This window comes from Anolis carolinensis, chromosome 2 (assembly GCF_035594765.1).
Source record: "Anolis carolinensis isolate JA03-04 chromosome 2, rAnoCar3.1.pri, whole genome shotgun sequence".
Lineage (NCBI taxonomy): Eukaryota > Metazoa > Chordata > Lepidosauria > Squamata > Dactyloidae > Anolis > Anolis carolinensis.
The window spans coordinates 241,021,605-241,046,271 of record NC_085842.1 but is presented as its reverse complement, the minus strand read 5'-3'; the positions used below and the strand labels follow the sequence as shown (position 1 = coordinate 241,046,271).

Genomic DNA, 24,667 nt, shown 5'->3' with positions numbered 1-24,667 from the left:
GTAAGCCTTCATTCTAGGGAACAGCCAGAAGAAGAGCTTTCACTTCAGTTTCCAGTTCTACATAGTTCAGATCCCATAACATAGTTTTTTAAAATCCCATTTCTTACCCTGTGAATTGAAGTTGTCATCTTTCAAGAAACTATATATATCCCGTATTTGTATGGATATGTGAGACTGCAGGTAATACCAAATTCTATTGAGTGAAAGACCGTCTGGCAGAATAATAATAATAATAATAATAATAATAATAATAATAATAATAATAATAAAACTTTATTTGTATTCCGCCCTATCTCCCCAAGGGGACTCAGGGCGGATTCAAACATACAATGGCAAACATTCAATGCCTCCGTAAACAAACAAATACTGTTGTGAATGAGCCTTCCGGGGTCAACGATACTACTGATAGTAGCAGGAAGAGAAGAAAGACTCCTCGGGAGCAAGACTCATTTGAGGAGTATTTGTGTTCCTGAAGACTGGCTTGGGACTGTGCAACCGACGTAAGTTTATTCCGGGTTACATCTACGACGGGGGCTGGAACTGTTTGGGTTTTCCTTAGACTGCATTGAGATTACTGTCTGCATTAGTTCGCCTCCGTTGTTTTGGCTACTTGTGTCAACCCATTGACGTGGACTTTGCTGTGACGACTTCTCATCTTGGACCTTGGACTGGACATCGTTTTGGCATTACTCTTCGCTCCCTATTCCGGCTTGGCTTCATTCTCAACCCTGTAACTACTCTCCGTTACCGACCGTTGGCTTCGTTCCTGACCCTGAAGTAACGCTCCGCTCCCAATTCCAGTTTGACTCCTGGTTCTGCAGTTACTCTCAGTTACTGACCGTTGGCTTCGTTCCTGACCCTGAAGTAACGCTCCGCTCCCAATTCCAGTTTGACTCCTGGTTCTACAGTTACTCTCCGTTACCGACCGTTGGCTTCGTTCCTGACCCTGAAGTAACGCTCTGCTCCCAATTCCAGTTTGACTCCTGGTTCTGCAGTTACTTTCCGTTATCGATTGTTGGCTTCGTTCCTGACCCTGAAGTAACGCTCTGCTCCCAATTTCAGTTTGACTCCTGGTTCTGCAGTTACACTCCGTTACTAGCCACTGGCTTGGTTTCTAACCCTGCAGTAACTCTTTGCCCTTCCTTACTTTGTTTCTGGTGCCGGTTTGTTTGCGCTGTTTCCGGCGGCAAAGTTTGTCCCGGTTTGGGATTCTGTTTACTTTGGACCCTTGGAAATTCGGCCCACAGTTTGTTTTGCCTTCTTCAATCCATCCTGCAATTTTGAGCTGAATCTAAGCAGTTTTGTTTTAATCCGGATTATATCTCTGGATAATCCGGATTATACTCCGGTTTGGTTTTTTGGAGTTTTTTTAGTTTATATGCCTTTTTCACACTGAAGGTTAACTGTTGCAAGCTCCTGTGTTTGTTTAATGAGATTTTTTGAGTTGTTTATGCAATAAACTGTATTTCCATCCATTGGCTGGCGTCTGACCTTGACAAATACTGACATAAAATCCCAGAGAAACCCTACAAATAAAAATAACGTTAAAACCTAACATCATATTAAAGCCTAACATCAGTAAATTAAACCTAACATCAATAAATTAAACTACATGGAGTCAAACAAAATTATATAATAACTTAAAATCCAAATAAACATTCACACTGATTTACAATGGCCAACTAGAGTTCATAGCGTAGGTTGGTTACGTGGTCAAACAATGAGCATTGGGCTGGCGTGGACTAGGAAGGTCCAAATATGATATAGTTCTCAGCCAGGGGCCCGGTAGTGATCTCTCTTTATCTAATCCTCCTCCTCTCCATATGCTAGTGAGCATAAATAGGTATTCAGTGGTTTTTTGAAGGAGAGGAGGGAGGGGGACAGCTTTATTTCTTTAGGGAGTGAGTTCCAGAGGTGGGGGGCGACCACGGAGAAGGCCCTCTCTCTCATTCCCACCAGCCGTACTTGAGATGGGGGTGGGACTGAGAGCAGGGCCTTCTCTGCTGACCGCAGTGCCTGGGCTGGTTTGTAAGAGGAGATGCGTTTGGTCAAGTAGCCTGGACCCGAGCCATTTAAGGCTTTAAAGGTAATGACCAGCACTTTGTATTTAACCTGGAAGCAGATCGACAGCCAGTGGAGCTGCCGCAACATGGGAGTGGATTTCTCCCTGTGCACGACTCCTGTTAATAATCTAGTATAACATAGATTACTAACAGGTTAGATCACATACATTATTAACATAGTATAACATGTTAGTATAACATAGTGTTGGAAGATCTAGAAGATGCCTCGAGAGGACACCTCTTTAGGTATCACTAGTTTCCAGCACAAGTTTATAGACAACTGGGTGAAGCATACCATAGAATCACTTGAAGGACCTAGAAAATGCATAGAGAAACATATTTTTTTCAGATGTGGGTAAATGAAACTTCTGGTCCCAGTCCTGTGAATACTTTGGGCTTACTGTATAGACTAATTACAAGTCATTCAAGTTGCTCAAGTGAACTACAGTTTGTCGAACTTAGAACATAATATTCAACTACGGTTAGTTAAAATGACTGCTCCAGGGGAAGGGTACAGCCATGAAGGGTGAATCATATTAGACTAAGGTTTATTTATGTATATATGAAGCCTGTGTTCATGTCCTGTGAAGAAAAAGCTGTGCACACAAAACATAGTTTTTGAAAGCTATAGCTGTTTTCTGAAAGCATCAGTTCCTCATTTATTCCAGCAAGAACTGATTGTCTCCAATTAAGCAAAGTGGAGATGCCCACACCAAATGAAATAAAAATGCTGATGGATGCTGATGAGGTGGCAGGAAGCTTTTTCTCACCCTGCCAAGCTCACAATTTTTACAAAGCTAAGGGAGAGTATATATCCATAAACAATAAACAAACAAAAATGACCAGAGCACAGGAACTCTACATATTGTCTGGAGGAGGAGACCTGTTGAATCCCAGATAAACCCTGGGGCCATTGAGCACTGCAACCTTTTTATGGTCTTCTGCTTTTGATTCCCATGTGTCTTGTTTAACTTGGGCAAATGCTTTTATTGATGGAAAATTCCAAAATGTACTGAAGTGGCAGGGGTGCCCAATTTCAAAGTGGGAAGGCAATTATAGGACCAGCTGAGTTACACTGTAACGTACTAAAGGAACTTGCTGATGGAGTCTAGCAACTTTGGACATCATAATGTGTAACAGAGGAGGTTCTGTCAGACTGAGCATAGGGAAAAGTTAATAAAACCATAGAGTTGTGGTTGAAAAGGGGCCCCAAGCGCACTTAGACAAACCACTTCCTGATGCAGGAAATGTACAATTAAAGCATTTGTGAGAAATTTGACTTCAAAAAAGAAAAAACAAGGATGATCCAGCAAACTGCAGACTGAATGATACTACTAACTAAGTGATAAATCTGCCAGTCTGCAAACAATCCTGATGCAAGTACAATGATTAGGGGATTGGGGATTTCACAAAATTATCTTTTGCCACACTACCATATACATTTGTGTATAATTTGACCATATACATGTATATATGTGCATGTGTGTGTGTGTGTGTGTATAGATATACAGTAGTCTCTCACCCAAGCTAAACGGGCCGGCAGAAGCTTGGATAAGCGAATATCTTGGATAATAAGGAGGGATTACAGAAAAGCCTATTAAATGTCACATTTAGCCAGCCAGCGAGCGGGTGAACGGGGAGGGCCTGTGCGGCCCTCCCCCTTCACCTGCCCACCCGTGCCTCGGCTCTTTTGCCACGCCGGGGCCGGCAGCACCAGCACCCCACCTGGCGAAGGAGCAAGAGAGTGAGCCCACCCTCCGTCCCTCACTCACTCACCCGGCTGGGTTCTGGCAGCACCGGGATCTGGCGGGGTGAGTGAGGGGGGGGGGAGATTTCGCTCGGTTAGCACGGACGCTCGGATGAGTGGAGTTCGAATTAGCAGGGTTTTACTGTATGTATGTGTGTGTGTGTGTGATATATATATACAGTAGAGTCTCACTTATCCAACATAAACGGGCCGACAGAACGTTGGATAAGCAAATATGTTGGATAATAAGGAGGGATTAAGGAAAAGCCTATTACACATCAAATTAGGTTATGATTTTACAAATTAAGAACCAAAACATCATGTTTAACAACAAATTGGACAGAAAAAGTAGTTATACTCAGTAATGCTATGTAGTAATTACTTATTTATGAATTTAGCACCAAAATATCATGATATATTGAAAACATTGACTACAAAAATGTGTTGGATAATCCAGAACGTTGGATAAGCGAGTGTTGGATAAGTGAAACTCTACTGTGTGTATATATATATACACACACACACACACACACATTCAGTTAAACCCCGCTTGTCCGAGCCCCGCTCCGTGCAATCCGAGCAGGTGCTCGCTGGCTGGCTAGTGTGCGTGTTGCTAGGTAGATTGCAAGCTACCTAGCAACATGTACGGGGCACTCGCCCCTTGGGATGTGCCCCCTGCGTGTTGCTAGGTAGATGGCAAGCGCCTGGTGCATGTTGCTAGGTAGCTTCACTGTATGCACTTTATGGCCCAGTCATTTTTATGCATTTTTATGTTTAATCCATGTTTTATGTATTTGTTTTATTGATATGTTTTATTGATTTGTTTTACTTGATGTGTTTTTATTATGTATGTTATTTTTGGGCTTGGCCCCATGTAAGCCACCCCAAGTCCCTTTGGGGAGATGGTGGCGGGATATAAAAATAAAGTTATTATTATTATTATTATTATTATTTTATTAAAAATGGATGGGGAAGCATCAGAGTGCAGCCACTGCCACCATTTTCCTGCCCAGGTTAATATTTCACTTTATACTTGCCTATGGATAAATCTATTTTGTTGTCTAAAATGTTTCAACTTGATGCATAAGTATACATGGTAACAATATCTCTTATCCATCAGATTTAATGAGTTGGGAGAAAGCCTGAGATGTGATTTTATTTCATCAAGGTATTTTGTAAAGTTCTCCATAACTTTGTTCTCAAGCTAGTTAAATCTAAAGATAGAGGATGGGTTGCAAGGCTGACAACGGCAATGACTTTTATTTCTTTAAAAGGGTCCTTTCACTCAAAAAAAAAAAAAAAGAAAGAAAAAGAAAACAGTCTTTACACACACACACACACACACACACACACACAAGGCTGTCCAAATTCTTGTAGGATTTTCAAGTCCCTTCGAAAGGAACCTGTCCCTTCCTCCCAGCTCTAGGGAGGAAAAGTGTCCAAACTCCAGAAATCCTAAAGTTTGGGATTTTTTTGCCCTGAGTACAGAAAGCATGGAACATAATAAAAATACTAAGAATGCAAATGGTAGCTTCACAGCTCTTCCATCCCTTATGTCTGGAAGGGTTTTTGTGAGAAATTCTCCTTTGAAACAGTGCAGCTACATAATCTTCTATATATATAAAAAAGTGATGGAATCACGGCAGCGGACAAAACAACAAAACTAAACACCACAACCTCGAAAATTGACAGCACAACCCCTCATCCACGCCTCTAGGTTGATACAACAAAAAGAAAAGAAAAATAAAGTCCTAATTAGAGGGAGAAGAATAATTGTTTTTATCCAATTGCTGCCAATAGAAGGCTAAGCTCCGCCCACTTGGTCTCCTAGCAACTCACTCAGCCCAGGGGACAGGCAGAGTTAGGCCTCACTTAGGCCTCTTCCACACTGCCTATAAAATACAGATAATCAGATTTGAACTGGATTATATGGCAGTGTAGACTGAAGGCCCTTCCACACAGCTATATAGCCCATTTATAATCTTATATTATCTGCTTTGATCTGGATTATCTTGACTCCACACTGCCATATAATCCACTTCAGTGTGCATTTTATACAGCTGTGTAGAAGGGGCTTCATATAATCCAGTTCTAAGCAGATAATATAAGATTATAAATATACAGTAGAGTCTCACTAATCCAACATAAACAGGCCGGCAGAACGTTGGATAAGTGAATATGTTGGATAATAAGAAGGGATTCAGGAAAAGCCGATTAAACATCAAATTAGGTAATCATTATACAAATTGAGCACCAAAACATCATGTTATACAACCAATTTGACAGAAAAAGTAGTTCCATATGCAGTAATATTATGCAGTAATTACTGTATTTACAAATTTACCACCAAAATATCACAATGAATTTAAAACACTGACTACAAAAACATTGACTACTAAAAGGCAGACTGCATTGGATAATCCAGAATATTGGATAAGCGAATGTTGGATAAGTGAGAGTCTACTGTAATATGAAATAATTACTGTGGTAGAATAATACAGAACAATATAATCTCTAAAACCAGGACAGTAAATAAAGAACAACACTCTGAAAGCAGGGAAATTGGGAATTCCAGAAAGGAAACAATCAGGGCCAGCTAACACCTCCCAATAAAGGATTCTTCCAGAAAGGAAGCTGAGAAGGGAGTGAAGCAGTGTGTATTACCAAAGTCATTATTATTATTATTATTATTATTATTATTATTATTATTATTATTATTATTATATTATTATTGTGTTGCTGTAAACTGTGAAAATGAATACAATCTGGCTCCAAGTATTCAAAAACACTAAAATCAGAATATATAAAAATTACTGTGGTATAATAAAACATAACAATACAGTCTCTAAAATCAGAACACTAAATAAAGAACAACAATCTGAAAACAGGGGAATTCCACACAGGAAACAATCAGGGCCAGCTAACACCTCCCAACGAAGTATTCCCATCACCAAAGTCTGGCAAATCCTCTATTTTCTAAGGGCCACAGATACTAGAAGCACATACAATCTCGCAAACAACACCACTCTAAAAACAAGGGAATTCCAGACAGGAAACAATCAGGGCCAGCTGACGCCTCCCAACAAAAAATTCACGCAGGCAGGAAACAGCCAGGCTTTAAAGCTGCAAGGCCATTACATGCTAATCATTTTCCCTAATTGCAGCATTCATACTTGTCTCCAACAGGCAAAAAAAACCCAATAAGAATTATTGTATATTCACAACCTTTACGAAATAATATCCCCTGATGGCGCAGTGTGTTAAAGCGCTGAGCTGCTGAACTTCTGGACCGAAAGGTCGCAGGTTTGAATTGGGGCAGCCCTACCTTTTTCCAACCCTAAAGTTCAAAAACATGCAAATGAGAGTAGATGAATAGGTACTGCTCCAGCGGGAAGGTAATGGCGCTCCATGCAGTCATGCTACATGGCCTTGGAGGAGTCTACGGACAACACCAGCTCTTTGGCTTAGTAATGGAGATGAGCACCAACCCCCAAAGTCAGACACGACTGAACTTAACATCAGGGAAAAACCTTTACTCTTTACCTTAAATACCACCAATTCCACAGTATTTTATTTCCCATACCACCATACTTCGCCACAGCAATGCGTGGCCGGGTACAGCTAGTCCAGCTATAAAAAGGAAATTATTTGGAATTAAAAGAGTGTAACGACATGAGGCTGCAGTCCATTGACCTAGAAAATTCCAAATAAAATCAATAAACTGGGTCTAACTTTGCTGGTTCTGTGATGTCTGCTTGAGTAAGTGACTTGGTTTTCAGAAAAGGCACTTGGTTTTTCCAGGATGCTCTGAATCAAAACATCTTGACCTCAAGGATTATTAGGAAGAAACAAAGCAAGCTACATCTAACTTTTATGGGAATTTGAGCACTGTAAAATCAAGCGGAGATTAATGTTGTGATTCTTCTTAATCATTGGCTTCAATTGTATACCTGTGCCTTCACCATCCCAGAAGCAGACTGAGCAGGCTTTTAAATCAAATTCTTGTATTGGTTTATATGTACCCTAGTTGAAACTGAAGCCCCAAATTGGAACTATGTAAGAAGAAGATATTCTTACACACTTTCTTCCATCTCTTTTTACCACTTCCAGCCCCAAATTTCACTTGTTTATTGAAGCTTTGATTAGTTCATTTCTTATGTTCTGTTGATGGAACACAATGTTCCATTCCCAGAAGTCTTTTTTTACTCGCTTTCTGCCAGTGAATGCCTTTGCCATTACTCCCATCTGTACTTCCCTCTGTCGTGTGTATGTCTTGGAAGGCAAGGGGTGCAAGCAGCAGCAAGCAAGTTGCACAGCGAGTCGTGTCTGTGGCCACAATTTATGGCAAAGCTGACACAGAGGGTGTTAGTGTTGGATTTGAAGTAGAGATACCTGGTTGTTCAGGCATGAAGCTCCCTGGGTGGCCACAGACAGGTTGCAATGTCATAATTTGGATATCACACTAATCCATGGTTCAGGGGACTTAACTGCAGGAAGGCCTGATGTCTGAATGAAGAAGCCATATTTTGTCATTTGCTGGAACACCAAGAATTCGTGCCAAGTATGGCTTGGCAAGAGATCTGAATATATCAACTATTGTCATGGCCATCACAGCTTCTTGAGATGGCTGTACTCCAGAGACAAGAGTAAATACATAAACTAAATACTCAGGAGATGGGATTAAAAGTCAGATATAATCAGCTCTACGTTTTCAAGGATTCTGCATCCACAAATTCAACCAACCATGGTTTGAAAATGTCCCCTCCAAAAAAAGAATCCAAAAGATCAAATCTTGAATGTAGAATTTGCTTGAAGATATTACTTGCTAAACCAGTGAAATAACTTCATTCTCACCCATTATATGAGAACCATTTTTTGACTAGGGACCACTTTGTCCATAGATCACTCTCCAACATTAGTGCCAAAAGGGGTTGGAATCAGTTTTTGGTCAACTTTAGATTCAGTTTGGTTATTTGGGGTGTTGATTTAGAAAATTGCATTGGATAGACCACATCAGCTCTAGTTTCTGATACAGAACCTATGCCATCCAGTAGTCGCCATCTGCTTGCCCACAGAAAACCATATTTAATAGTCTAGAGCTGATGTGGTCTATCCAATGCAATTTTCTGAATCGGCACTCCAAATAACCTCAGGAATGGCCCTAAAAACGAAGACACCAAGGTGCCCCTGCTTCCAGGCACCACATGAAACGGTTCCGCTCAGGGGGAGGGGGGAAGGAGTAGAAGCAGCACTCAGGAGGCTTGTTGTCGTGCCTTTCGTGGATAGTCAGCTTCTCCCCTCCCGACATCCCCATTGCCCCGGCACTATAAGGATTTCACGAGACCACTTGCTCTTGTTGCAACAGTGTTGCAACGGTGAGGCTGCAGACCATATTTTAGTTCTTGGGGACCACTGGTGATCCACAAACCACAGGTTGGGAATAACGGTATTAGAATATTCCCAATGTCTTGTTTTGATTTTCTTTCATTCAAAGTCTTGTTTGTAGGAAAGCTTCTTCCAGTGCTTCCCTGCCATTTCTTCTTTATACTCTGAATCCCTCCTTATTTGTCTTCCTCCGCTGTTGATTATTGCACCAAATCCAGACATTTTAGACAAAAAGTCACCTCAAAAAGTGGGTTGACTTATTCACAGGGATTAATGTGAATAGTGTACCTTGATGCTTTTTTTAATGCACCATCCCCTTCTTGGAGCAAAGTGGTGAAAGGCAAGAATGTAGTCTGTTCTGGGATAACCTAAAAGAAGTACTAATCCCTCCTACTCCCTCCTTTTTTAATGCCAGGTGAGGAAATCGTGGTGAGGAATTATCCATGGGTCATAGCAAAATCCATAATTTTGGTCCCCAAATCTGTCCACAGCTTATACATTGAAGCTGACTTGTACATGAGTACATACTGAATACGTCAGCTCAGGTTTTGTATTAACCTCTTGGACCAAGTAACATCCTGTGTTGCTGTGATTTTTTTGACTCACTGTTTCAGTTAACTCTTTATTCTTCCTTACATTTTTGACCCTTGTCCTGGTTGTAGAATTAATAGCTCTTTCGCAGTGTTCAGTTTTGGTAGAAACCTTTACATATATTCATGTTTGTCATTCCATCTTTTGAGTTTTGGGTCTAGGTCCTGGGATTCCAATGAGTAACAACATGCAATCTCAGTTTGATGAGTTATAATTTTAAAAGAAAAAAGGACATTACATTTTATAAAACAAGTAAGAAAAAATACATCTTTATAAAGGTTTGTTGGTAGGGAATGGTTGAAGCATGTGGATGGGATATTTTGTGGGTTTGTTTCTGTTTATATGCCTTGAGGGGAAATGGCTTTTAGAGTGAAGGGAGTTACCCTTCCCATCTGTATAACTTCGTATTTTCTGTACAGAAAAGCATAGGCAATATTTTGCAGAGGTTTTATTTATTTATTTATTTAATACATTTATATTCCGCCCTTCTTACCCCGAAGGGGACTCAGAGAGGCTTACAAATTAAATTTACATACAATATTATATTATTAGCATAGCACAATACTGGCAATAAATTACCATATTGTCAAGAGTCAGACGCCAGTTAACAAACAAAACAGTGTTTATTCCGAAGATAAGCCAAAAATAACATAAACACAGAAAGTATCCTTGAAACACTTCACTTATCAGTGTTTCAAGAGTAGTTTGGACAAAAATAACTCAAAAACAAGCCACGCTATTTTCCCATGCTGGCATTCAATAAAAACTAAAAGACGCTTCAATTCAGCTTTGGAGAACAAATAGAGTTGTCTGCAAGAAAATATGCAAAATAAACGAAGGCTTGAAACCTTCCAGAAGCTGCAGAGTATAACTGAAAGTGCAAAAGCCTCTTTTGGCTTCAAAACGTTTCTGAAAACAGATAGCCGGCTCTGCGGATTTAAAGGGACAGTTCCCAAAAGAAAAACAGCAAACTGGCTTGAAAACAAACAAACTAGAAGAACAGTAAACTGCTTCCACGGTGCAGATAAAGCCGAAAGCTTCAAAGGGATGATGAATAGCCGTCGTCAGGAGAATCCAAGGTCAGGTCAGGAGGCAGCAGCAAATTCCGAAAGGCAAACCAGTAGTCAGAAGCCGGGAGTAGTCGTCAGTCAGAGGGCGTAGACAGAAGCCAGGTCAAATTCAATCCAAAGTCCGAAGAGGGTGCAGTCATCCAAACCAGGTCCACGATAAGACACAGCGAGAGCCAAGCCAGATGGTATCAGCAGCTAGAAATAGTAATCAGAATGCAGTCCAGGGAAACTCACACAGTTCCATCCCTCTGCTGCAGAGCAGTCCCAGATAACTTACATCCGAATCACAGTCCAAGTCCAGTCTTCACGGAAACACAGAGATCCCAATGGCGCCTCAGCAACACCTTGCCACACGCAAAGTGCAGTGGCCAAACATTCCCATTTTATTCCCCTTCCTTCTGGGTGACCAAACACTCACACCCAAACACCAGGTGTCCCAAATCTACTCAGAGTCCGAACTCCACACAGCTAGAGCTCGTGGATCCGGAGTACCTAGCAATTCGTCGGAGTCCCAATCATCCTGCCCACACTTAGCCCCATGAACACTTAAAGAACCATCCTCCCTTCTCCAAGCATCCCAAGTGGGATCAGCTCCTGCAGAAACCCCAGGTTCAGTAGTATCCATAGGCCCCAAATCCCCAGACATCTCCGGTGGCTGTGCCCATTCAGTGCCCACTTCCCCAGCCACCACCTGTTCCTCAGCATCCATTTCCCCAAACTCCCCATCTGAATCTTCCTCAGAAGATCCCCCATATAGCTCTCTAAGTCGCTTCCTGCGCAATTCCTCCAGTGAACCCTCATCACGAGGGTTTTTTCTTCCTCTTCGAATCCCATCACCATCAACCATAATCCCCAAAGGCGCAGTCACAACACTTATTGTACTGTATCTATATATTTTAATTAATATTTTATATTGTATTATTAGTATTATATTGTATTACAAAATAATATTATTAATATTTGCATATACAATATATTATAATATATATTATTGTAAATTATATTGTATATATGTATATATGCATGCACATACACATATATACACATATATACACACACACATATATACAGATATATATTTAGGAGGAGCTGGGTGTGTAACTTGAGTTTCTTGTAAGTGAGAATAAAACATTTTTTGGAAAAAAGAAAACTCGAGGGCAGGAGTTTGCAAGCTGGCGATTTTGGCAGTCAAAACTAATCCAGCTTCAAGTAGAACAGCAACATTTGCTCGCTCTGGCAATTGTTGTGGAAAACTGTAAGTGAAACTAGTTGGCTGTGGGAAAAGATGGCAAGAATGCCAGAGGTCACCAGCACATCTTAATCTTCTGCCTGACTTGCTTGTCATTCCAGATAGATAATCTTAGCATCAGAATGCTTTGCTGGTATATGTGATGAGACACGATTCCAGTTAAAACCTCTGGAAAGCATATATTGTAACTTATTTGGCTTGTATGTGTGCAAATTTATGTCTAGTCGTATGTAAAGTTGAACTCATTGAGCTACTGAGTTCTTTTAGGAGATTAGAAAAGTGATGAAATGTAGTGTGTCATCCTTTTTTGTTATCAGAGCATTTCTTTCTTTTAACTGTGTGACTACCAGAAAAGAAGGAGTAAATCATCCCCAAATACTGTTACATTCCTTAATTCTTTCTTCCATATTGCTGTTGGTTCACTGCCTGAGCTGTTACCCATATTAGCATCACAAGTTCCAAATGTCATTAGATTAAATCAGTTATGGTTGAGTGTTTTATGGCTGGCCAGACTACGCTAATCAAAGCACTTCAAAACATTTTCCAAACTGGTGGAAAAAGCAATAGTTTACTGTCTGCACAATTTTGATGTACAGTACTCATATTTACTTGAATCTAATGTGCCATCAAATCTAATGCGTCCCCCCAAAATTTTCAAAACCCTGAAATCAAAAAAGTATTTGCTGACAAATGTAATATGCAGCTGCAAAAAGTGCATTTTTTGTAATTTGGTCAAAAAAAGTTGAGTATTACAGAAACGCCGACTCTTCAGCTTAGAAATGGAGATGAGCACTACTAGATTTAATGTCAAGGGGAACCCTTTACCTTTACTTTAAACAAGCCATTTCATGAACGTATTTCTGCCAATGCATGCTCGGCTTCCCAGCAATGCCCAACATGCTTGCCTGCTAGCACTTGCTTGTTAAGACCTGTCAGCAGACTTCACCACAGATTGGTTATAATTTGTATTTTTGTGTGTTTATTAGTAAAATAAAGCAATCACTACATCTTTAACTGTATTACACAACATATGAAACATGTACTAATCATTATTCAAAATTATCTTTCTATATGTTTTCATTGCCCCCTTATTTTTATTCAACATCTCTCAATTACACTCCAGGCTATTGATGCCCCTTTAGATCATTCTAGAGCCACCCAGGGGGCAATATTGGCTACTTTGGGAAGCACTGACCTAGAGAATCCCAGAAAAGTTTTCTTTGAGATAAAAAATAAAATTATTTTGTGGTTTTTCACTTTTGTGGAGTTCCTGTGTCCCTAACACCAGCGGATGTGGAAGGCTGACAGTATGCACTTCCTCTCTTCTGTACAGCTTGAGAGTGGTTTTTGCCTGTTTCTTTAAATAAAGATGTTCCTGAATATGTAATGAATTTATGTAATGAATAGGGTTGCTTGTTAACTGGTTACATGACAAGTAACACCTGTTGACATTTCCTCTTCTACACAAGCATTAAAAGGACAGGAGTCTGTTTCAGTTTTGAATCTAATAACCCTAAGGCTGTTTATTTAAAATGCTGCATTATCCTGCATATATGCAGGTGTGTGTTTCAACCCAAAATGAAAAATGTTTCACTTACTTGCATTGAGAAAATTTGGTGCATTTATTTACCCCAAGGATTTCTTCTTCTTTTTCTTGGAAGCGTTTCTTTTGCAGCTGGAATGCTCAAATTGAACTTAGCGCTGGGGACATGAGAACACAACCTGAACTTAATGTACAGAAGTTGACAAAAGCTTACTTGTATTTCAACCCAGCATTTTGTGGCTGCTGGAAAGGGTTTCAGTTCCTTGCTTCTGTGCAAGCAGAATTTCAAGACTTTCAAACAAGACTAAAACATTTTTGCCTGCCTTGAAAAGCAGTATGGGTTTTAAGAGTTTCCCTTCCTAATAATAGTGCAAAGCTATATTTCTTAAATTAGATGATGGGCAGTACTATCATCTTTTACATCTAGAGTACATATTTGTGCCTATTGGCTACAATAGCTTCTTTCTTTCTTTCTCTCCTGGAAACACTCTTAGGATGGATAACTTGTTGACCAGCACCATTTCATGGATCACAACTTTGAGTAACATTGGTAGGAAGGATGTGCATCCATTCAAGATGATACAGTTGTTGTCTTCAACAACATCATTTTTTTTCCTGTTTACGAGGCAGGGTGTGAAAAGATTTTTTGAGTGTGTATCCCCATGCTGCATAGCAGTCTTCAACAACAGATTGTCCTCAAGATATAATGGAATATGATTTCTATCACCCCTATTCATGGATCATGATAGTATGGGTGAGAATTGTGTTCCAAATACAACTAGCATATGAATCCTGCACACAAGGATAGTTGTGGTTTTACAAGTCTCTCCATAAGATGCAAGGTTTGCAGAGAACGCTGCCTGAGACAAGTTTTTTTCCATTTGTGTACACCTGTTTTATTATCTCCATACCCTTTTCTCAGAGAAAAATTGGCTCCAAATGAGACCAAAAATAGTTGTTCTGAACTGCAGAACCAATACAGTTTGATGCCATTTTAACTAGTATAGCTCAATGCTATTGAATCCAGGGAGTTGTAGTTTTAGAAAGTCTTCTCTGCCAAATGGCCCTGATGCCTCGCCAAACTACAACTCCATTGATTACATGGCATTGAGCCACAGCAGTTAAAGGGATGGCAAAACTACATTCATTCCACTGTGTAGTTCATACATTGCCACTTGGTGGAAATAAAAAGACAAGGATTTAATGGATAGTAGTTTTGTGTCAATCAAGGGATTTGGTGAGGAGGTGAGAAATGCAAACCTATATGAATAAAACCATGGAAATAAAGATTTCAGCTAAACATTAGGAAAAATATATTGATGGCATGAGTGATCGACAGTAGAATATCCTTCTGCCTTCCTTCTCTGAAGATATTTAAGTAGAGGCTGAATGGCCATCTGTCAAGAGTGCTTTGATTGTGTGTTTCTTTATGGTAGGGGATTGAACTGGAAAGCCCTTGGGCTCTTTTATATAGCCCATGATTCTATATAACTATAGTAGAGTCTCACTTATCCAAGCTAAACGGGTCAGCGGAAGCTTGGATAAGCGAATATCTTGGATAATAAGGAGGGATTAAGGAAAAGCCTATTAAACATCAAATTAGGTTATGATTTTACAAACTCAGCATCAAAACTTCATGTTATACAACAAATTTGACAGAAAAAGTAGTTCAATACACAGTAATGTTATGTTGTAATTACTGTATTTACGAATTTAGCACCAAAATATCATGATATATTGAAAATATTGACTACAGAAATGACTTGGATTATCCAGAGGCTTGGATAAGCGAGGCTTGGATATGTGAGACTCTACTGTACTGAACAAATTTCAAAAGAATGATTGAATTTAAAGAAGTACCAATCAGTCTATACTGTTTTGTTAATTCCGTATTTTTTGATTGTAAGATGAACACTTATCTATCTATCTATCTATCTATCTATCTATCTATCTATCTATCTATCTATCTATCTAAGACACACTGAGTTTTAGATATGTTTATATGAGGAAAAAAGTGCATTTTTGAATCAAAGAAATGGAGTATTGTAGAGTGCTTGAGGTCTGTGAGAATTTACACAGCTGGAAAAAATGTTTTAGAATGTGTATTACATGTAGAAAAAATGAATAATACGCATAGTGGTTTATAAATGCTTCAAACAATTTTTTATTTCCACCTTTTGGACAAGTAATGGTATATAATGGAAATGTCAGTGTTTCCCACAGCAGTCATAACATACATTTTGAATGTATTTTACAGTGTTATTTACAGTAGCTATACAGCACTTTGTATATAAGATGGAAAAACCACATCCAACATAATTGGATTTATTCATTTAGAAGCACAATTGGGTCTGTTAAAAGAAATGAAATTCCTTTTGACATCATGGCTGTTAATAAAAGATGGCTAGCGCTTTAGTTATCATTTCAGGGTGTTTCTATATGAAAGAAATATGTTTTCATTTCACATAAAAAGTTTTATGGGCTGTGACTTTCCATGACTTGCAAATCATCTGCTGAGTTGCTTTTTCAAGCTGCATTCCAGTCCAAGGAATGTCAGCAAATTTTGCAATTCTTCTGGATTTACAAGAAAGGATTCTTTTTGAAAGCCTCATCTCTCTGGATGTTGTTCAAGACTGCTGTTGTCCAAAGTGACTCGCAACTGAATCACCTTTTTTCTCAGCAAGTAAATATGTGACAAGTGATTGCTTTTCCTTTAAATCATTTGGATCTGATTGCTTTAGAGGCACATTTGGTTTTTTATCCCCATGAGAGACAATTTTTTTTCTTCCTTGAATTCCCCAGTCTTGCTTTGTCGTGATGTTATATCACTCATTCTACCTATGAGTAGTCATAATTTCTCTGTTTTCAACGTCCATGCCCTTTGTGTCAAGCAGGCAAAGAGAGAGAGAGAGAGAGAGAGAGAGAGAGACCGAACTACAGTAGAGTCTCACTTATCCAACACTCGCTTATCCAACGTTCTGGATTATCCAACGCATTTTTGTAGTCTATGTTTTCAATAAATTGTGATATTTTGTTGCTAAATTCGTAAATACAGTAATTACTTCGTATTGAACTACTTTTTCTGTCAAATTTGTTGTATAACATGATGTTTTGGTGCTTAATTTGTAAAATCATAACCTAATTTGATGTTTAATAGGCTTTTCCTTAATCCCTCCTTATTATCCAACATATTTGCTTATCCAACGTTCTGCCGGCCAGTTTATGTTGGATAAGTGAGACTGTACTGTATTTATAATGCAACCATAACACAGCCTAACACAAAACTATGTTTTTTCTTGGTGTCTTGGCTTTTAGCCTATTCCTGGGTTATTTCAGGCTCTGATTCCGTAAATTGCATCTACCCTAATTTCATAGATATCATTATGCTTTTTTATGGGCAAATGGGAGCAAGCCTTTGAGAAGTAGTCGTGCAATAAGTTTATTTGAAATCGTGCAATTGACTCTGGATCGGCCTTAGACCTTGCTTTTTGGATGCTGTGTCTTAACATTGGATTGTATTTAGATATCTTTTATGTATGCTTATTTTAATTTTAATGTAACTTTTTCATGTTTTATGCTGTAGGCACTATGTAGTGCTGTTTCTAAGCCGCCTTGAGTCCCCCCAGAGGTTGAGAAAGGCAGGATACAAATATGGTAAATAAATAAAGACTGGTATGTGGCATATGTTCTGTATCTCAAAAACTAGAGCTGGTAGGGGAATACTGGTGTCATTTTTTGGAATTAGCAGGTCAAATATACCCTGAAAGAGGACTAACATTTGAGGCAGCAAAATGTGTGTCAGCCAGTGAACACTTGCAGTAACTGGAAATAATGCTATTATAAGTAAGAGCTGCTGTCTGTCTGTACAACCCAACATGTACTAAATGTTGGGCACTATAAATCATGGTCTTTACTTGTGTGTATAGTTGGCCTTCCACATTTGTGGATTTAACTTTTGCTAATTTATTTATTCATGTATTGTTTGATGTGTTCTCTCTAGGAAACTTTAGATCAGGATTGTCCAACCCATGGCCCACAGGCTGCCTGCAGCCCAGCATGCCTATGAATGCGGACAAACACAAAATCATACATTTACTTAAAACTTATATTTTTGGGTTATCTTTTGTGTGTTTGTGTGTGTATGTAACTCAATTGAATGGATCTTGAGAACGAATTTTGTAGGCAGAAGAATAGGATAATCAGAGTATGTTACATCCACAAATATCTGTAAGTTACATTATAATTGGAAACATGTAAACATTCTCAGCGATTTTAAAAGATCTTCCAAACAGGGTGGTGCATAATTATGATTATTATGTGAGTACTTTTTTGTTTGCTTATCTGTGGTGGTGGATATCACAGAAAAATTGCATGGACTTTTTTTTTGCTCATCAGCTCTTGTTAGTGCCTTTATGTGTGGCCCAAGACAATTCTCCTTCTTCCAATGTGAAGCTAAAATGTTGGACATCCCTGCTCTAAATCCTCCATTACTGCATGGTCTATATCTGCCAGAGGTTGTACTAGAGGACCTGGAGATTACCAAAGAAAACACTTTTCTGGGCATTTTGAGGTCATCCAAAGATTCCTAGACAAGTATTCTCCCAGGTTTAAAAAAAGGTGGGGGTTTTGTTTGCATTTTTTCTTTTGCAGGCATTCTGCGCCCCTAATACGAATGCAGAGATCCTATTGTATTGGCAAATGAACAACTAATCTCAGTGTCAATGCATTTTCTTAATTAGAAAAAAATATTGTAGGAATGCCTGGTTCTTACTAAGATCAAAATGCTTACTCCCTGTGGGAAAAGGTTTGTTTTTCTTTCTTTCACCAGGAATAACATACAGTGTAACAACATACAGTGTAATGCAACTGATTGCTTTCTTCAGCTTTTCCACAGTAGTCTTTGACATATAATTGTAGAAGATACTAAAATTTGTGGTTTTGTAGTTCAGCAACACTTAGCGATACCTTTTTAAAAATAAGTAGTAGTTCTGTGTGAAGGACCCTACAACTAAAATGTCTTCTTCCATCGATAGGTATCTTGCCTGTGTACCACAACATGTTTGCACTCATGAACCAGGCAGACCGATGCTGGTATCCTCCAAACCACGCCTTCCAAATAGAGGGATCAGCCACACTGACGGTACTCTACCGAATAAGGTGGGCCTTGATGTGTATAAAGAATTGTATTTTAATTACTTTTAAAAACATCTAGAGGAGTAGAATGTGATTGTAGCAGTTCTTTCATTTCTTGCGTTTTTATTGACATTCAACTGTTAGAGGAGTTCACAGTAGAAATAATGGAATTTTTCCTTGTTTTTCTTTTTTCTTTTTTCTTTTACATCCATCCTTTTCACATGACTTAATACCTTGGTCTCCACAAACTGTGTGGCACGTGTAACATTGGTGTATTGCATCTGCAATCTCATTTGTAAATGTGTATTTGCATTCCTTTTGCTACGTCACACAGATTAGATTTTTCACCTGAGATTATTTCCAAGGAGATTTCTGTTGGAAAATTGATAGTGTCCAATATTTGATACTAAGTGGTTTCAGGTGTACAATGTGTTTGTACAGTATATTGTTGTAGGAAACCCTCCTACAAGAACACAGAAACATATATGCTGTTTCTATAATATTTAAACAAGACCAAAATACAGTGTTATTTTTTTTGTTGAAAATTTATTACCATAAGACCTCCGTATCTTTGAGGGATCAGTTTCCGGGTGGACTGCAGTTTCTAGAAACTGCAGAGAATTTAGAAAGCCATTAAAATTTATTATTTCCAGTTACAGCATCCCATAGAGTGGTGCTGGAGGATGTAGAGCAGTGGTTCTCAACCTGTGAGTCCCCATATGTTTTGGCCTTCACCTCCCAGAAATCTTAACAGCTGGTAAACAGGCTGGGATTTGTGGGAGCTGTAGGCCAAAACACCTGGGGACCCACAGGTTGAGAACCACTGATGTAGAGGTTCCTAGAGAATTACCCCTCTAGACATTTGCTAAGTACTCCAGCATGCCTTTGTGGTATCCTCTAGGGAAGCATATCATATGATTGTTCTGGAAGACAATTTATCTCCCCCTGCCCCCAGCATGGGTAAGTGAAATTGAATATGGATCCTGCAAGTATGGGGGGTCTTATAGTGTACTGTTAAAAGGAGGACTTCCTTGGAAGTGTGAAACGTTTTAACATGTAAATTTCAGGATGAGAGATAAAACAAATGTGGTTTCTGTCTTCTTCTGGAACTAGGTGTCATTCACAGACTCCCTAAGAGTTTTTGTGTTGCTGAATATTTACAGATGTTAATTGCTTTAAGCTTGATTGGTGGCAAATGATGCATTAGATCATATACATCAAGAGAAGCATTCCATCCCCTTTGTTGATGGGGCCCTTTCACAGCACACCTTCACAGCCAATGATAGAATTGCCCCCAAACTACCCCCTGCCCAGTGATCAAACTCCCCATTGATAGCAATATGGGTCACCTAAGCTGGGATGTACACCAGAGATTGAAGAAAGAGTTATAGAAAAGCATATATTTTTTTAAAAAAAGTCTAAGTTTGTGTGCCCCCCAAAGTTTGAGAATGTGGAAGCAGTTTTGAAGGAGAGAAAAATTCCTCTCGTCCAGTTCGCAAAAAGTATCAAACAAGGTCACTGACATAAATGGATTCTTCCTCTACACTGGGCAACTTCTGGTGTTTGGCCACAATGCTAACAAGGACACCAAAACCCAGCTCTCTAAATTTCACTTTTATTTCTCTCCTGTGCAATCTTTGCAGCTGGCCATTGATTCTGACCACACTAACATATGAGTGAATGCCTATACAGCAATATATATCTGTATGCACTCAAACTCTCTGTAACAAAAGTTTGTGCCATAATCATGTAGTGTAATGTGGTATATACAATTCAAATTACAAAATATGTGCGGTCTCACTTACTGTTTCCCAAAAATAAGACCTACTCTGAAAATAAGACCTATCCTGATTTCTCAGCATTTCTGAGGATGCTTGAAATATATGCTGTATTTTTGTAAAAAGCTCTAAATATAGTTCATTTAAACAGTCAATTTGGAAAAATAAGACTGCCCCCGCAAACAAGCTCTAACACATCTTTTGGAGCAAAAATTAATATAAGACCCTGTCTTATTTTGGGGGAAACAAGGTAGTAGTATTGTATTGGAAGCACAGGGCAAAATATTTAACGGAAAGGAAAGACACAGTTCCAGCTGGAAAGAGGATGACTAACATTGTTTTTGGCTTAAAGCTCCAAGCACACAAAAACTTTCCTTAGGCATGCAACATGATACTTCCCCAACAGTGTTTCTCTAGGGAATTTTTTTCTTTTAGCCATGTGCCATTCCTTCTGCCATATATCCTTCAAAGTCGTCGTGAAGCCCAAGATCCTCCATACCCGAGTTCCAATTACTTTCTATTCCCAACAACATGCTTAGTGTGCAGAACAATACAAAAACGATCATGCTTTTATGTGTAGATAGTGTGACTTAGTGAGTTGAGTGTTGGACTGTGACTCTGAAGAACATGGTTTGAATCCTGCTTAGCCGTGGAAGCACATTGGGTGACCCTAGACTAGTCATATACAGCCCCAGAAGACTCTGTGATAGGGTCACCATAAGTCAGAAATGATCTTAATACGCAAAACAACAACATTTTTTTCTTACAATAGTCCCACTTTGTAATAGTGATCTGCAAATTGGGAGAAGCTAAACTCCTTCTAGATGACAGTTTCTATAATTAACAAAATTCTTCTGGGACTTATTTTGTATTCCAATAAATTAATCAAATACTTGATGATGAAAGGACAATATACATGTTGGTCCTTTATTGATTAAATGTCAAGGACAGAACGCCACAAGGTTCAAGATAACAGAGTTTATTTAATTACAGAACTCAAAAATGCCCGTAAAACACAAGGGCCAGGCAATTTTAGCCTTTAGGAGCAAAAAAGGGACAAGGAAAAAATGTACAAAAGATAAACCGGATTAAACCGAAGTTTAATCCGGGTAAAAACAAACTGCTTGCTTCAGCCTGAGGGTAAACAAAACAAAAGCCGAGGAACACAAGATACAAAAGAATGCAACTAATTGGCAGCAGATTCCTCTCTGCTGCCAACACTGTGCTTAGAGGAACTTGCGTCGCTCCCACACACACAGCAGACAGGATTTCCAACACGAACAGATCAGCCAAGGATTGTAGCAGAAGAGTAGACCCAGTTCCTTTCCGTGGTTCAAAGCCAGAAGTAGACGTTTGTAGTTTCCAAGTCCAGAAGGGGGAAGGCAAGCCGTGGTCAGTTCAATCCGAGTTTTCAAAGCAGGAGATGGCGTCCGTCAAGAAGACGACGGAAGGTCAAGCTAATAAGAGTAAGCACAGGTTTGCACAAACAAATGCCCACACAATTCCTCCCGCCGTCTGACCCTGAATTCCAAAAACAACTTACGTCTCAGCACAGGAAAACACACCAGTCTTCAGGAAAGCGTCCCACACAGATCCCAAGCGTTTGTCCAGATTACCTTGCCCAACGCAATTTGCAATTGCTCCCAAGCCCCATTTTATGCCAGTTACAAATCCTCATCACTGTCAGCTGTCCTCCTTAACCCGGGCGTTTCCTCATCACTTTCCTCATCAGAGCTGGAACACCTCTGACTACGCCCCACAGCATCTCCAGCTGTGGATCCCGTCCCATCCCTCCAGCTAAGCCATGGGTCTAATCCTGAAAGTCCCCATTCATCTTCTATCCCATCATGACCAGTGGCACCCAATTCCTCCCTTACCCGAGTCCAATCCATCTCATCCTCCTCCGAACTAACCAGCCCCTCCTCCATTCTCTCCGTAAACCCCTCAAAAGACTCTTCGTCAGATGGTGCTGCAAAAATGTCTCGTAGTCTTTTTCTTTCTCGCTCCTCGAGAGTATCTGACTCTCGAGGAGTCTTACGCCCATGTCTGTCAGTAACAGAGCCATGAGGCTCAATCATAACACTATCCCCTCTCACAAAGGCCTCCTCCCCCGATGGCGGAGAAGTGGCAGTAATACCCTCCGCTATAGCACCACGACGACTAGAGGTATCTAGTTTCAACAGCGAACGATGGAAGACTGGATGGACCTTTAAACTAGACGGTAAACGCAAACGAAACGCAACGGAAGAAATCTTTTTAACGATAGGAAAGGGACCCAAATACCGAGGCGCAAACTTTCCCCCAGCCTGTTTAATATGTTTGGAAGATAACCACACCAAATCCCCTTCTTCCAACTCCTCCCCTGCCTGCCTGTGGCGGTCAGCCTGAGTCTTTTGTGTTGCCTTAGCTTCCAACAGTAAGCGACGGGCAACATCATGCAATGCAGCCATTTCCGAAGAGCGGTACACAGGGTCCGAAGAGACCACATTGGTCGACGGCGCCACACCTCCCCGTGGGTGAAAACCATAAGTTAGCTCAAATGGCGTATGCTGACTAGACGCGTGCACCGCATTGTTGTAAGCGAACTCAGCCACCGGTAACCACTTCACCCAAGCCGTGGGTTGATCCAAGCAAAAACAACGCAAGTACTGCTCTAAGAGCCCATTAACCCGTTCAGACTGTCCATCCGTTTGTGGATGAAAAGCTGAAGAAACGTTTAACTTAGTCCCTAAGCACTCATGGAAGTGTTTCCAAAAGCGTGACACAAATTGCGGAGCCCTATCTGAAATAATCACCTCGGGTGCTCCGTGCAAACGATAGATGTGCTTAGTAAATAGTAAGGCCAACGTAGGGGCCGCCGGAATGGTTGAACAAGGAATAAAATGAGCCAGTTTGCTAAATAAATCCACCACCACCCAAATACAAGTATAACCCCCAGACTTAGGTAAATCCGAAATAAAATCCATGGAAATGATTTGCCATGGCCTCTCTGGAACAGGTAGAGACGACAACAACCCTCTAGGGCGCCCAACAGGCATCTTACTCTGCTGGCAAACAGCGCAGCTGTCACAAAAGCGCAAAATGTCTTGCCGCATCTTTGGCCACCAGTAGCTCCTGGTGATAAGCTGTACGGTCTTGAACCTGCCAAAGTGCCCAGCCATGGGTTCGTCATGGTGGGCTCTAATCACCTCCAACCTGAGGGCCCCCACTGGTACGTAAACCTGCCCCCTGCGTACCAATACTCCGTCTTGATCCTGTAGATGCGGCAGTATTGTACGGTTACCTGCTGATAGCAGCATCAGTTGTTCCTGAGTCCACACATCATCCCTCTGAGCCTCAAGGATCTGGTCATGTAACCCGAGCTCATTGTCTACAACACATAGAGAGGCAGTAGGCAAGATGGTCTGACATACTACCTGCTCATTGGTCTTAAACTCCGGCTTGCGGGATAAAGCATCGGCCCGCAAGTTTGCCTTCCCCTCCACGAACTGCACCTTGAAGTTAAACCTGGAGAAAAACAAAGCCCATCGAATTTGACGCTGGTTTAACTTCTTTGCTGTTTGCAAGTGCTCTAAGTTCTTGTGATCAGATCTGACCACGATCTGGTGCCGTGCCCCTTCAAGCCAGTGCCGCCACACCTCAAACGCCACTTTAATCGCCAACAACTCCTTCTCCCATATGGTATAGTTCTGCTCGAAGGGTGTTAGTTGCCGCGAGTAAAATCCACAGGGACGCAAGGTCCCCGAGGAATCCTTCTGAGACAATACAGCCCCCAACGCGTAGCTAGAAGCGTCCGCTTCTACCACGAACGGTTTGTCAACATCAGGATGTGTTAGTATGTTATCCGATTGAAAACTAGACTTAAGTTGTAGAAACGCATCGTGAGCTTCCCGCCCCCACACAAATGGCTGTTTCTTACGCAGGAGCTGCGTCAAAGGTACCGTGAGCTTTGCAAAGTTCGGAATAAACTCCCGGTAGTAGTTAGCGAAACCTAAGAACCTTTGTACATCCTTCTTAGTCTTAAGCTCCTGCCATGAGTTGACGGCGTCAACCTTATGTGGGTCCATTTTAAGTTCCCTACCTGACACTACATGACCTAGGAACTCCA

At 40.3% G+C, this 24,667-nt stretch overlaps 1 protein-coding gene across 5 annotated transcripts in view; it reads left to right on the top strand.

Annotated features, from left to right (window-relative positions):
* The window catches only part of jak2 (Janus kinase 2), a 118,466-nt gene that overhangs the window by 52,667 nt on the left and 41,132 nt on the right, over window positions 1–24,667 (top strand). For all 5 annotated transcript variants that reach the window (XM_062971946.1, XM_062971947.1, XM_003216492.4 and 2 more), the window contains one exon: window positions 18,682–18,805. In XM_062971946.1, the coding sequence (XP_062828016.1) occupies window positions 18,682–18,805 (124 nt within the window). The remainder of the gene's footprint in view (window positions 1–18,681; window positions 18,806–24,667) is intronic.